The sequence below is a fragment of the Toxorhynchites rutilus genome, chromosome 1, assembly GCF_029784135.1.
Source record: "Toxorhynchites rutilus septentrionalis strain SRP chromosome 1, ASM2978413v1, whole genome shotgun sequence".
Lineage (NCBI taxonomy): Eukaryota > Metazoa > Arthropoda > Insecta > Diptera > Culicidae > Toxorhynchites > Toxorhynchites rutilus.
Window position 1 is genome coordinate 187,382,448 of NC_073744.1, and position 14,678 is coordinate 187,397,125.

A 14,678-nucleotide genomic window follows, 5' to 3' on the forward strand; every position below is an offset into this window, starting at 1 on the left:
AAGTATGAGGTGCGGGAGGCTAGTCGATGCCCCCCGCGACTGCCACACTCCCGCTCACGAATACTACGCGGTATTAAATCAAAAAATCATTAAATTCAACACGTAAAAAAATGAAATGCATATTCATATCCGTATATGAGAACTAACATTCACTTTGAGGTTAGATTTACACTTGCAAGAGCGCTCTGAGGGTATATTCCTTTCGATGTATGTGTGCGTGTGCGTGTGTTCGGGATTATTTCCGTCGCGATTTTAAAACAAACAACTACATAAAGACAAGATTTCGGCGATTTGAGTCAGTGTATTCCTTCCTTTTTTTTCAATCGTTCCTTCTATTAAAAATGTAAAACAGAGAGACTAGAAGTAATTGTATGAGACACGACGACCACTTTCTGGTTTTTTTTCCGCCAATATTTTGATGTTTTTCGTACAATGGTCGATTTTAGTTACTTCGAATATCATTTTTTCTATACACACAAAAACGTAAGTGCCGACTCGTATCATCGAAGGAGGCCATATTTACGAAAGAAAAAATATTAAAATGGCCGCCGTCAATGACGCGAGCCCTACTAGAAATCGTTGTCTCAATTACATTGATCGGGTTGCATTAGTTTCTATGTGTGTGTCTGAGTGGGTAATGTGTCAAGTCTTTTGAGTAAAATAATGAAATGCTTTGTCGCGTGCGATGTCTTCCTTTACGATTTCTCTTTACCCGATACTAGTCTTTGTAACCCGTCCCGGGAGGTGCCGCTATGGGAGCCGCATCTCCGCACCTCTCTCGGTTCGCCTATCATACAACTTCACTTTCTTCCTGACAAACAAACTAAAAAAACATCCAGCATCAGATTACCTTTTTTAATCTCTGTATTCGCACTGCTCTCGCTCTCAATCTCTCTTGCTTACATCCCATTGGTGCCGCTCGCTCGTCGGCTTAGTCGCTTCATCTCCTCCGGGACGCCGCCACGGCGATCATCTGCTGCAGCATTGGCTCGGGACTGCACGCCTTAGGTTCACACTTCATCTGACCATCGCCGCCACATCTGTGCGAGGGGAAATCGACAAAAGAAAAGGGAAGGGTCAGTTTCAAATGACGATGACTTTATTCGCTAAATTGTTCACTTGTTTTACTATCTTCACTGTTTGTATTATAATAAAAAAAATGTTGAAGAAATTTCTTATTTAATGGTATGTAGCATAACATATATCGCAATAACAATGTTGCGTAATAAGCGTTTGAAATCTCTTCAATTTTCGTTACATTTTTTGTAGAGTTAGTTATATAGAAATCAAAAACATATTTCGGTTGTTCGGTTTTGCTCATTTTTTAGGTATTTCCGTGTTCAATCTGTATTGTATCAACGGTTGAAAAAAAGGTTCAAATCATAGCAGTTAGGTATAATTTCGAATAAAAAATTCGAAATTTCGAATAAACGTTCCCTGAACTTTCCGTAAACAAAGATTTCTGCAGAAAGATTATCTTTCTTGAGTGAAATTCTGTTTCGGCCAAAAAAGGTAAATAAACAAGCAAAATATACTCGAAAAATTTATTTGATTGACTCCGCATGACCTAGGTTATAACAAAGCATATTATTAATTTTTTTTCGAGCGCAATTTTCTCAGAAAATAATCTATTGATGTTTTGATTGTTTTGGATGTTGCAGCGTATAACAAATATTACCTATTGCAAAGCGTTGTTGACGTAGGACAACGCTATTATTTTATTCAATTCTTTGTTTATAACTTCGTATGATATTTGAGAAAGCTACGAATTTTTAGAAATACTGTTTAGTACAATGATTTGGTCGCCAAGAAAAGGTTTTCTCTGTAGAATCACTTAACAATAATTGACTTTTGATTCATTCTTACCCTCGCAAGAACAATACACATGCTGATCATGTGTCGCAATTTGTTTCTTCATGTCAATGAAAATTTGAAAATTGAAAATTTATCTCGGACACTGTTCTGGTGGTTTTTTTCATTTGGCATACAATTGGCCACAAGCGATTATATACTTGTTGCACCAGCACACATCTTCATAACTACATCAATCTTCATTTGGCACCACATGGAAGCAACAGCAATGATAATACTTGCAAGTATCAAATACTAAGCTACATGCTATTTGATATTGCCTCAGTGAAATTGCAACTTTAGACATCTTTCGTACAACGCAAACCCAGCAGTACCAAACAAGCGTTCAGCATAGCATACACACTGAGTCATGAGTGATTTGAAGCGACTAAATATACTAACACTGCTCATCAATTTTAGGCTATTCTCAAAAGAAATTTTACTGCCCTTGAAAAGAGTTGCATTACTTTCTCATGCTCGAGATTAGCATAGCTGTCATCCTTAGCGGAGAAAGGTTTGCTATTGGCATGCAAAACCAATTTATTTATTGTCTTCGTGAGCTATACCATTATCGTATAACTTGATGATTTCCTAACGTCAGCTTTGTCATGGTGTCAGTTTGGTGTAATGATTGCAATGAGAATGAACTATTTGGACGCGTTCACAGCCCGAGGGGGAAATGAAGATGACGCTAGACAAGCAATGTTCGATGCTTTGAGTATAGAGCGAGACTGAAAACTCGTCCCATCTTATATCCACTATTTATACCCTAACGCAAATTTTCCGTTATCCGTTATTAATCCTTCTGTTCTTGTTTTCTAAGAGATTTTGACACAAAAGTCTTTCGTAAGCCATGGCGTCAGTTTGATGCAAGGGTTGTAATGCCAGATTTATCTGTGAGTGAGTAATTCCAACAAACAAAGGAACAACAAGCGATGTTCGTTGCTTCGAGTATAGAACGAGACTGAAAGTTCGCCTCAGCAGATATCCAATATTTATACTCCAGCAAATATTCCTCTTCGTTGTTTATATCAGATCGTATTAATAAAAAAAGTATTTACTTTTTCTGCCCGTTTCCAAGTAAAGTAAACTCTCCTAGTATTTACTTGAATCCATATGGATAGAAGTTTACTATGACATCGATACGAATGAAAGTGTTTTCAGACCCACACTCGATAATTATGAAGTAAATATGTACTTAGTAAATGTTATTTTATTCATACGAAACCAGCTAAACTTCCATTTTCGAAAAGTAAATACTTAGTTGTTATTTTTATTCATTCCAAACGTAGTAAAAACTCAATCTTACTGCTCGACTACTCGATTGAAGTGAAGTAAAGCTGAATTTTGTTTTCATTCATATGGCCTATTATCGCGGCTACATAAGTTGTTCGTTTTTGACGTTTTTGGCAGAACAAATGCATGGAAAAATGGAAATGCTTCTAGTGTTCATCAATTTAGTCCATTTACACACCAGGAAATGATGTATAACATATCAAACAAATCTTAGAGAATTTCCGATTCGTTTGGTATATAAATCGTCAAAAATTCGCGTTCGCAGCAGGAATATTTATTAACGTTATTAACGTTAAGTTATTGACGCACCTTTAATGAAAAACGTATCCTACGTCAGAAACATTTATAAAAATCATTTTCACAATTTTCAAAAATCCAACTTAAAAAAAATAAAACTTTTTTGTCCATTATTTTTCCATCTTGGCGCACTGTGCAATAAGCTTCATTAGTTGTCCGCTGCAACATATAAAAAAACTGGTGGGTAATGTCGGGTACATAGCCTTTGTTCAACATATTTCATTATTCGGATGTCACTTTAAAATGCATCGTATTGTAATAACTCTTCCGTGAAAAGTTTGGTGGCCCTGAAAAGCGCCAATGGATTCATTCTTGTTCTCGCGATGGCGAAATTTGTGTCCTCATTTTTCCAATGTACTTTTCTATACAAACTGAATGCAGCCACAGGAATGAAAACTTGTCTCATCTTATGAATGCAGCCACAGGATCGACTACATGAAAGTGATGGGTTACGGTTGTCCATTGGATGACAATAAATTGAAAACTCTTTGGTCGTTACCACTTCTGCCGCTGCTACCGCTACATGCTAGAACGATGGCCTTAGCATATGAGCTCTGCTTCGCGGTTTGATGTTTTCGGAAAGCAACAGCAAACTTATTTGATTCCAATGGCGGTAGGTTCACAAAGGGAGTCACTTACACTACAAATCTTGGCTTGTATTCGAATTATATTCCGCTGTTGCTTTGGTTGCTCCTTTTGGTCGGATCCTTTACAGAAGCACAAATTGGACCAATGGATAATTTGGACAATGTTTGACATTTCACAATTATTCAATTGTTTACCTCAAAAAATAAAGCGTTATGCAATGGGATAGATGCGTGGAAATATTTCCTATCAATTGATGCAAGCATCTTTGCGATGTATGAGGAAATACTCGAGTTATGAGCATTCGAAAACTATCATTTTATCCTACTTGTTCAGTGCCTAGATTTTCATTTTACCCCATGTATCTTCTAGTTAGACGTAGTCCTACGTCAAAATAAAAAATCAAAAACCTTTTCGATCATACAGAAGCTCAAAATTTCAAACAGAATCACTCAAAAATCGCAAATATCAACAATACTCACGTGCATCGCATGCATGGTCCACTGGCGGACGCCACCATCTCGCCGACGTTGTACGCCTTGCCCTGGATCTGGCAGCCCCGCTTCGTCACCGCTCCCTTGTACGCATGCGACAGGAAGTGGGGCGGCAGCGTGGTCGTGGTGGTTGTCGTGCTGGTAGTGACGTTCAGTACCGTGGCCATGGACACCGGACACTCGTAGCGTGGACAGCAGAAGCCAGAGATTGGTTCCTCGTTGCAGCCACTGATCGGCGGTGGACAGGACTGCTGCAAACAGATGATATCGCTGCGGAAGCAGAAGCAGAAATCGCACGGATCGTCGCGGGGAATTTGTTGCGCCGAGACGTACAGTTTACCACCGTACCGGCAGGTGCCCGGTCCGAAGGATCCAGCTGTGTCTTCCTCGTCCGCGTAGTCATCCTCGTACGAAGAGGGTGGATAATGCGGGGGCATATGACCATATCCGGTGTCGTAGTGGTGACCAGGTGGTCCGTACGATGGTCCAGGGGTCTCGGAATGGTCAGGTTTTTTGGTACTGCTGGAGTAGTAACCATCGTCGTAGGTTGGTTTCTGTACATCGTGCTCTTCTTTGTCGTCGAACACTGGTTTGGACTGTTGCTGGAGGTCTTCCTCGTCATCCGAGTCGCCGAACACTGGTTTAGTGCTTTGAACGTCTTCCTTATCGCCTTCAACTGGTTTCTCCACTGGTTTCTGAGGCTCATCAGCTTCCTGTACTGGGACCATTGGCGCAGCAGCGGTTGTTTCCTTCGCGGGTTCTTCAGCAGCAGCAGCAGCGGCTGTGGTAGCTTCTGGTTCATCATGTTTCACTGGTGCAGCTTCCGTTGGCGCCGCAGTCACTTCGGCTTGGGCTGGGGTGTGAGCTTCAACCTCATCAGCGATTGGAGTTTCATCTTGGCTTACCACAACTGGTTCGATTGCTGGCTTCTCATCGCCAGCAGCAGCAGCCGGAGCTTGGGTGGCTACCATTTCATCCTCATCGGCAGCAGCAGCAGCTGGAGCTGAAGTGGGAGTAGCGACTTCACTTGATTCTGGTTTCTCCTCCTCACTCGCCTGAGCTGGTTCCTGTGGCGCAGGTGGGACCACTTCGTGTTCCTCAGATTCTTCCTCATCGTCGCCGCTTGGGTGGACTGGAGTTTGTTGAACCTCTTCCTCTTCCTGGGAACTGGTATCGGCAGCGACTGCTGGTTTGCTGGTAGCTTCGTCTTCTTTGTCAGCATCTGCCGTAACGGGACCAGCCGTGGACGGTTTTGTCTCGGTTACTTCATCGGATGCAACGTCTTCAACGGTTGGCTTCTGTTCGTCGTCGGCTGGTTTCAGTTGGTCATCTGCCTCCGGAGCTGGTTTTGTTTCGTCTTCAGCTTCAGCTTCAGGTTTGTGTTCGTCATCAGCCGATGGAGTTGGTTTTTGTTCGTCTTCTTCAGCCGGTTTATGTTCATCGTCGGCAGCCGGAGTTGGCTTCACTTCCTCTGCTGGTTTCTGTTCTTCATCAGCAGTTGGAGCGAGACCGACCTCCTCTTCCTCGGCTGGCTTAGATTCTTCATCAGCAGCTGGCGTGGGTTTGGATTCATCTGCCTCGGCGGCTGGCTTTTGTTCTTCGTCAGCGGTTGGTTTAAGGCCTTCCTCTTCAGCTGGTTTTTGCTCTTCGTCGGCGGCAGGAGTGGGCTTAACTTCCTCCTCCTCGGCAGGTTTCTGTTCTTCGTCCGCGGTTGGTTTCAGGCCTTCTTCTTCAATTGGCTTCTGTTCTTCGTCAACAGTTGGTGTTGGAGTCACTTCCTCTTCCTCGACTGGTTTCATGGCATCTTCTTCAGTGGGTTTGTGAGCTTCCTCAGCAGCTGGAGTCGGTTTCACTTCTTCCTCATCAGCTGGTTTCTGTTCTTCATCCGCAGTTTCAATGGGTTTCACTTCATCTTCTTGAGTGGGCTTTTGTTCCTCGTCAGCAGCTGGGGTTGGCTTAACCTCATCTTCCTCAATGGGTTTCTGTTCTTCGTCGGTGGTAGGAGTCGGCTTCATATCCTCCTCATCTTCCTCAGCTGGCTTCTCTTCCTGGTCAGCGGAGGGAGTAGGTTTCATTTCATCTTCTTCGGCAGGTTTTGGTTCTTCGTCAGCAATTGGAGTTGGTTTCTCTTCCTCTTCCTCGGACTGCTGCTGTTCATCATCAGATGCTGGAATTGGCTCCGAGCTCTCGTCTTCAGCGGGTTTTTGTTCCTCGTCAGCAGACGGGGCTGGTTTCTCTTCCTCCTCTTCCGCAGGTTTTTGTTCTTCATCGGCAGTTTCAGTTGGTTTAACTTCCTCTTCCGCAACTGGTTTCTGCTCTTCTTCAGCAGACGGTGTTGGCTTAGCCTCCTCTTCTTCAGTGGGTTTGAGTTCTTCATCAGCAGATGGAACTGGCTTGCCTTCATCTTCTTCAGCTGGTTTATGTTCTTCATCAGATGTTGGAGTTGGTTTCTCTTCCTCTTCCTCAGTCTGTTCCGGCGCCTCATCAGCCGATGGGGTTGGCTTGGCTTCATCTACTTCAGCTGGTTTGTGTTCTTCATCCGAAGTTGGAGTTGGCTCTGCGTCCTCGTCTTCAACGGGTTTATGTTCTTCATCAGCAGTTGGAGTCGGTGTCTGCTCCCCTTCCTCAGCGGGCTTCTGTTCATCGTCCGATGCTGGAGTTGGCTTCAACTCTTCGTCTTCAGCTGGCTTCTGTTCTTCATCAGCCGACGGGGTTGGCTTAACTTCATCCTCTTCAACGGGTTTCAGTTCTTCATCAGCAGTTGAAGTTGGCTGCGGTTCTTCTACTTCAGTCGGCTTCTGTGCATCGTCAGATGTTGGCGTCTCGTCTTCAGCTGGCTTCTGTTCCTCGTCAGCAGATGGGGTAGGCTTGACTTCAATTTCTTCTTCAGCAGGTTTTTGTTCTTCATCGGCTGTTGGAGTTGGCTTAACTTCCTCTTCCTCAGCTGGCTTCTGTTCTTCGTCAGCAGATGGAGTTGGCTTCGCCTCATCTTCCTCAGCCGGTTTCTTTTCTTCGTCAGCTGTTGGAGTCGGCTCCAACTCTTCTTCCTCAGCCGATTTATGTTCTTCGTCGGCAGTTGGAGTCGGTTTCTGATCCTCCTCGGCTGGTTTCTGTTCTTCGTCGGCAGTTGGAATAATGTTCTCTTCCTCCTCAGTTGGTTTCGTTTCTTCGTCAGCTGCTGGAGTGGGCTTCAATTCTTCTTCCTCGGCCGGCCTTTGTTCTTCGTCAGCTGCTGGTGTTGGTTTGGACTCATCTTCTTCAGTAGGTTTGTGTTCTTCATCGGCAGTTTGAGATGGTTTCACTTCCTCATCCTCAGCAAGCTTTTGTTCTTCGTCGGCCGCTGGAGTTGGCTTGAGTTCGTCTTCTTCAGCTGGTTCCGGTTCTTCGTCAGCAGTTGTGATCGGCTTCTCTTCCTCCATAGCGGGTTTTTGGGGTTCTTCGTCAGCAGATGGAGTGGGTTTCAATTCCTCTTCCTCGGCGAACTTTTGTTCGTCGTCAGCCGATGGAGTTGGCTTAAGTTCATCTTCTACAACTGGTTTTTGTTCCTCGTCAGCAGATGGCGTTGGTTTCTCCCCCTCCTCTTCCGCGGGCTTTTGTTCTTCATCGGCAGTTGGAGTTGGCTTCTCTTCCTCCTCAGTTGGTTTCTGTTCTTCATCGGCAGTAGGAATGATGTTCTCTTCCTCCTCAGCTGGCTTCGTTTCTTCATCAGCAACTGGAGTTGGTTTCAATTCTTCTTCCTCGGCCGGCTTCTGTTCTTCGTCAGCAGATGGTGTTGGCTTAAGTTCGTCTTCTTCAGCTGGTTTCTGTTCTTCATCAGCAGTTGGGGCTGGCTTATCTCCATCACCTTCAATGGGTTTCTGTTCTTCGTCCGATGATGGAGTTGGCTTGTGTCCATCATCTTCAGCCGGTTGTTGTCCTTCATCGGCAGTTGGAGATGGTTTCACTTCCTCGTCCTCAGCAGGCTTTTGTTCTTCGTCAGCAGAGGGCGTTGGCTTAACTTCATCTTCTTCAGCGGGCTTCTGTTCTTCATCAGAAGTTGGAGTGGGCTTCACTTCCTCATCTCCAGCTGGTTTCTGCTCCTCGTCAGTGGATGGGACTGGTTTGCCTTCATCTTCTTCAGCTGGTTTCTTTTCTTCATCAGAGGTAGGAGTTGGCTTCACCTCCTCTTCTTCAGCTGGCTTTTGTTCCTCGTCAGCAGATGGCGCTGGTTTCTCTTCCTCATCTTCCGTAGGCTTCTGTTCTTCATCGGCAGTTAGAGTTGGCTCCTCTTCCTCAGCTGGCCTTTGCTCTTCATCAGCAGATGCGGTTGGCTTCACCTCCTCTTCCTCAGTTGGTTTTTGTTCATCATCAGCTCCCAAAGCTGGTTTCGTTTTATCATCCTCAACTGGTTTAGGTTCTTCGTCAGCGGATGAAACTGGTTTTTGTTCCTCTTCCTCTACCGGTCTCGGTTTGTCATCTTCGTCAACGCTTGGCTTCGATTCCTCTTCATCGGCAGTTGGGGTTCCCAGTGGCTTCTCCTCCTCAGCTGGCCTCTCTTCTTCGTCCTCTTCTGACGGTTTCTGTACTTCTTCATCAGCACTAGGCGCTGGCTTGCCTTGCTCCTCCGCAGCAGGTTTGTGTTCATCATCCATCACTTTCACTGGAGTTTCAGTAGGCTGCTTCTGCTCCTCTTCGTCCGACTCAACGGGTTTGATTTGGTCATCAGCCTCGGGCATGGGCTTCTCCTCTTCCTCGGCGGATCCAACCGGCAGTGGTTTTTGTTCTTCGTCGTCCTTGATGGCACCTTCGGTGACATGTTGCTCGGCTTCAACCTCTTCAGCTGTAGGTGCCTCGGCAGAAACATCATCTGTCGCTGGTTCTTCGGCTTCTCCCTCGTCTTCGTCTTCGATCGGTTCGTGAGCTGGTTTCTCCTCCTCATCTTCAGCACTTTCGGTTTCCACCGACTGGTCTTTGTCCGCGTCAGATGCTGGTTCGGTCGGTTGTGGCTTCTGATCGTCTTCCGAAACCGCCGCAGTTGGAGCATCGGTCGGTGCGGGTTTAGCCTCTTCATCAGCTTCGGTTGGTTTCTCCGTTTCATCGGCAGCGCTCACTGGTTCATATGGAGCGACTGTTGCTTCTTCATCGTCACTTTCCACTGATTCAACGAGAGGCTTCTGGGTTTCGGTAGGTTCATCGTCAACCTTGGCAGGAGCGACGGTTGGTTCCACTTTAGAAGCAGTTTCCTTCTCAGTTTCATCTGATTCTGGGGCGTGTTCGACATCACCGACTTGTTCTGGCTTCTGCTCTTCTTCCGTATCCGCCGCTGGAACATCTGGTTTTTGTTCCACTTCATCCTCATGTTTCACTTCCTCATCGGAATGGATTGGTTCTTCAGGAGCGACTGGTTTCACTTCTTCATCTTCATGGGCGATTTCCTCTGAATCGACAGAAGGCTTTTGTTCTTCAAATTGTTCATCTTCGGCCTTCGTTGGGGCTTCTGTTGGCTTGGCTTCCGTTTCATCTGCTTCATGTTTCTCTGCTTCCTCGAATTCAGTTGGCTTCTGTTCATCCGAAGAAATGGCTGGAGTAGATTCTGGCTCATCGGCTTCTTTGACTGGAGCCTCAGTTGGTGTAGCTTCAGACTCGTCGGCCTCCGGTTTCTTGTCTTCCACATCCGCTGCAGTTGTCTCATCGGCTTCTGCTACCGGGGCATCGGTAGCACTTGGTTCGGCTTCTTCAACGGACACTGGGTGTTCATCGTCATCGGCCACCGGCACAGGCTTCTGTTCTTCCGTTTCTGGTACCTCATCGGACTCTTTCACTGGTGCATCGGTAGAGATGGGTTTGGCTCCACTGTCATCGGTGACGGTAACCGGTGCGACTGCTTCCTCCTCTTCATCCTTGGCTGGGGCACTGGTAGCATCAAGTTCTGGAACAGCTTCATCTTCCTCCTTGGTTGGAACAGCGGTAGCTGGTTTATCTTCCTCTTCGTCATGGGCCGGTTCCTGTTCATCATCAGCAGCAGCTGGCGATTGTTCGCTTGGTTCTTCGGAATCCTTAGTGGGTGCAGCGGTAACTCCAACCTTTTCTTCTTCCTCTGCCTCTGTCTCTTCGACAGACGCCGCTTCTGTCACCTTTTCTGGTTCTTCGGAATCGCTGCTCGGTTTAGGTTCCTCCTCTTCACTGGTTGGTTTCTGAGTATCATCGGCTTCGCTTTCAGGCTTAGAATCATCAACGTCCATCGAAGGAACGGCGGTAGAGAGTGGAACTTCAGCCTCAGGAACATCATCTTCCGGTTTTGTCTCATCTTCAACAGGGGATACTGGTTTGTCCTTGTCGTCAGAAGATACAACAGGTTTTTGATCGTCAGCAGGAGCACTTGGTGTTACGATTTCGTCGCCTGCGGCTTCAGGTTTCTTGTCCTCCTCCGCTTCAACGGAAGGTTTCTCATCGCTTCCAACTGGCTTCTGAACCTCATCTTCGCTGGCAGCTGGTTCCTCAGCACCAACCATGACAGGCTTCTCTTCCTCAGCGTGAGCTGGCGTCTCCTCGGCGAGCTTCTCGTCTTCATCGTGTTCTTCTGACGAAGGCGCTTGTACTTCAGGAACTTCGGCTTCAATCTCATCGCTACCACCTTCTTCCTCTTGCTCCTCGTCCGCACCGGCATCGTGACTCACTGGGACATGTTCCTGTTCCTCCTCCAAGCTGACGTTATCGTCATCAACGGCTGGTTTCTCATGTTCGCCCGCATCTTCAACATCCGAGACGGGGGAAGCCGGAGCTTCCTCAGCCTTAACCGTCGTGGCAGGAGTTTCCTCGTGTTCCTTAATCTGGTCGTCAGATTCCAGTGGCGTTTGCGGATGGAGCTCCTCCTCTGGCATCGCTGGCTCAGCATCCTGACTCACGGGGCTGCTGGTTGTTGGTTTACTGTCTTCTTCGGGTTCCGCAACTTCCTTCTGTCCTTCATCCTTTGTGGGCTCCTCGGGTTTTTCGATTTCTGCCTGTTCGGGTTCCACAGCTTCCACGCTAGCCTTGACGGTGGTGCCTTCATGTTCAGGTTCGGTTTCAACTGGCTTTTGTTCTTCCGGCTTAGTCTCTGGTACATCTTCTTCGTCTTCGTGTTCTGGTAGGTGATCGTGAACAGCCGGCTTGTAGATGGGGGTATCCTCTTCGTCGTCCTCTGGGAAGTGAATTCTGTCATCGTGCTCTACAGGTGCTATTGGTTTCTGTTCCTCTTCCTCCTCTTCTCCTGCTTCTGCTTGAGCTGGTTTCTGTTGTTCGTCACTTGCGGGAGCAACGGTCGGTAGCGGAGCTTCAGCCTCTGGTGTCTTGTCATCGTCGTGCTCAACAGGAGCCTGAACTTCAGGTTCGCTTACGTCCTGGCTCGGTGCAACTTCATCGTCAACTGCGACCATCGGCTCGATGGTGGTAGCTGCAGAGTCTTCTACCTTTTCTTCTTCTCCAGCAGCTGGTTTGATTTCGTCACCAACAACAGCAGGTTTAGCAGTGGTAGCTTCCTCTGGAGCCTCTTCATCGTGACTTTCAGCAGGAACATGCGCGTCGGACACTGCACTCGGTTCATCGGCCTTCGCGGTTGTTGCTAGAATCTTTTCCTCTTCTTCATCGGCTGCAACACCCACAGTTGTTGCTTCAGCTGCTGGTTCTTCGGATTTTTGTGTGGTTTCATCAGCTTCATCGACAACGGCGTCTTCAGCAGGCTTCTCTTCAGATGGCTCAGCATCCTTTACGGTGCTAGATTCCTGCGCAGGTTCCTCGGGTTTCTCGTCAACGGTGGCATCGGCAGACGGCGTAGCAATTTCGTGAACCTCTTCTTCCGGTTTGGTTTCCTCATCGGCGGCCTGTGGAATGGTAGGTTCCTGGTGAACAGACGCATCCGTTGATTCATCTTCTGTCTTCTCAACTGGCGCTGCTGTTGCCTGATCGTCGACGACTTCAGGTTTATGATCTTCACCCGATTCACTCTCAACTGGTTTGTCCTTCTCCGGTTGTTCTTCGGCTGCGGTTGTTTCGTCGGCAGGACGTTTCGTCGTGATGGCGGCATGATCTTCAATCAGGTTGGATTCCTCATCTTCGTCGCTGGAAGCAGCTAAATCATCGCTTTCGACTGGTCCGTGGGCAGAGTCATCGTGCTCTCCGGATTCCTCCCCTGTTTCGTCAGCAGCAGATGGGCCGCTGGTTTCAGCTTCAGCAGGTTGTTCGGGTTCTTCGTGATGTGGGCTTGGTTTCTCGTCACTTTCCGGCTCAGACACGGCATTACACTTGTAGGTTGGGCAGCACTCACCCGGAACGGCTGGCACTGGCGCACAGTCGATCGCCGGGGCGGAAGCACATCGAACCATCTCACACTGGACAACACTGTTGGCGCACTTGCAGGACTCCTGGCACTTGTTGTTGGCTGGGATGATAGCGTTGTTCTTGTACGTCATTCCATCGACCAGACAGTCTCCCTCGCCGGGGATGGCCTCGGGGAACATTTGGTCGGGGCTTTCCTCTTCCTGTTGGTCTGGCTTGGCGATTGGTTCCTCGTGTTTCTGTTCCTCTTCCAGCGACGGGATGACCGTGTTCATTTCAACGGGTTCGTCGAGGTCCACGGTGGGGGTTTCTGGCTTATCGGCAGCAGCGCCAACAACAGCATCAGCATCAGCTGCAGTAGTGGAGGTTGCTGAATCATCCAAAACGTGGGAGTCAGCCTCCGGTGGGTGATGGGTAATGACTTCGTCGGGTATCTCCGGGATTCTGGAAGTGGATGAAGATTCGTCGCTCTCTGGCACTGGTGGCAGTTCCGTGACAATGACCGCTGGCGGCAGCTCGACAAAGTCCTGTTCCTGGGAGCTATCCTCGGCCTTCTTGGTTGGTTCCTTAGTGAGGGTGGTAGTTTCGATGCTCCTGACCGTGGTAGCTGGCGCCGCAGGCTGTTCTGCTTCCTCAGGCTTGTCTGCTTCGATCGGTAGTTCATCGGCTGCAGCCGCTACGGTGGTGGCGACTTCATCGGCTTCAACGCGAGCGGTAGTAGTGTCAGCATCATGGGCAGGCGGAAGATACGTTCGACTTTCGGTAGTTTGACCGACATCGTCATCGCTGGCTGTGAAAGCGAAGGGAGTCGTGGCTTCCGGAACCTCAGCGTCTGCCTTCGATGCCAGTGTGGTGGTATGTGGAGCGAGTTCATCATCTTCAGCTGACACTGTTGGGGCGATCAGATCTTTCTCTGGTTCGGACGCGCGTTCTGTGGTTGCTGGGGCTTCTTCGGGAGTGTCTTGGCTGACGGTTGGCTTCTCAACGTCACTTTCCTTCTCATGTTCCGGCAAGGCAGCGTCAGCCTCTGGTGCAGCGGCGGTTGTTGGCTTGGGTTCCTCGGCACTGACCTCAGGTTCATGATGCTTCTCGTCCTCCTCGGTAGATGGGATGAGCGGTTTTTGTTCTTCTTCCTTTTCTGTGTCGTCTTGAACTGGCGCTTGGGTAGCAGCTACAGAGTCTTCATCAGCTGTGATTGGATGACCGGTTGTGGCAGCTGGTTTTTCGTCGCCAGCAGCAGCATGTGGAGTTTCAAGTTCTTCCTCTTCCTCGCTGTGGTCATCTTCGTGTTGGATTGGATGCTGCTCGGCACTTTCCTCATCGCTATCGGATTTATCGTCAACCATGGCGTCCTCCTGTGGAACGTGTTGCTGCTGAACGTCATCTTCCTCCGCGGATTGAGCTCCGGGTGTGGCTTCGTCGCTTGGGCTAGCAGGTGTCTTAGCAGTGGTGGCAACCTCATCGACTACCTGGTCATCCGATTCTGGCCGAAGAGTGGCGGCATCCATTCCTCCGTCACACATGTACGTATCCGGACAGCACTGTCCTTGCGCTGGCGGAACTGCCGTGCAATTTTTGCCTTCGTTCTCCAGCGGGGTACCACACTCCTGGACGGCGCAAACAATATCCCCGCGCATACAGTAGCAGTGCTCGCATGGTTTATCGGTCGTGATCATCGCACCATCCGCATACGCCTCCCCGTTGTGGATACAATCCGTGGAGATGGCTGGGGACATTGTGGTCGTCAGGATGAATCCGGGCGTCGGACGTACCGTGGTCGTCATCTCGTCCTCCAGCTGCAGCGTTGAATCTCTTTCGTGATCTGGGGAAAAATGGGGCGGTAAAATTGGGTGGAACTTTGGG

General features: G+C 48.2%; 1 protein-coding gene across 5 annotated transcripts in view; it reads right to left on the reverse strand.

The window, feature by feature from the left end:
- Positions 1–210: 210 nt before the first annotated feature.
- LOC129763414 (titin homolog) overlaps positions 211–14,678 on the reverse strand; it is a 126,382-nt gene continuing 111,914 nt past the window's right edge. For all 5 annotated transcript variants that reach the window (XM_055762452.1, XM_055762450.1, XM_055762455.1 and 2 more), the window contains exons 6-7: positions 4,512–14,637; positions 211–1,040 (exon numbers count right to left, since the gene is read on the reverse strand). In XM_055762452.1, coding sequence (XP_055618427.1) covers positions 941–1,040; positions 4,512–14,637 — 10,226 coding nt within the window. In that variant the 3' untranslated portion in view covers positions 211–940. The remainder of the gene's footprint in view (positions 1,041–4,511; positions 14,638–14,678) is intronic.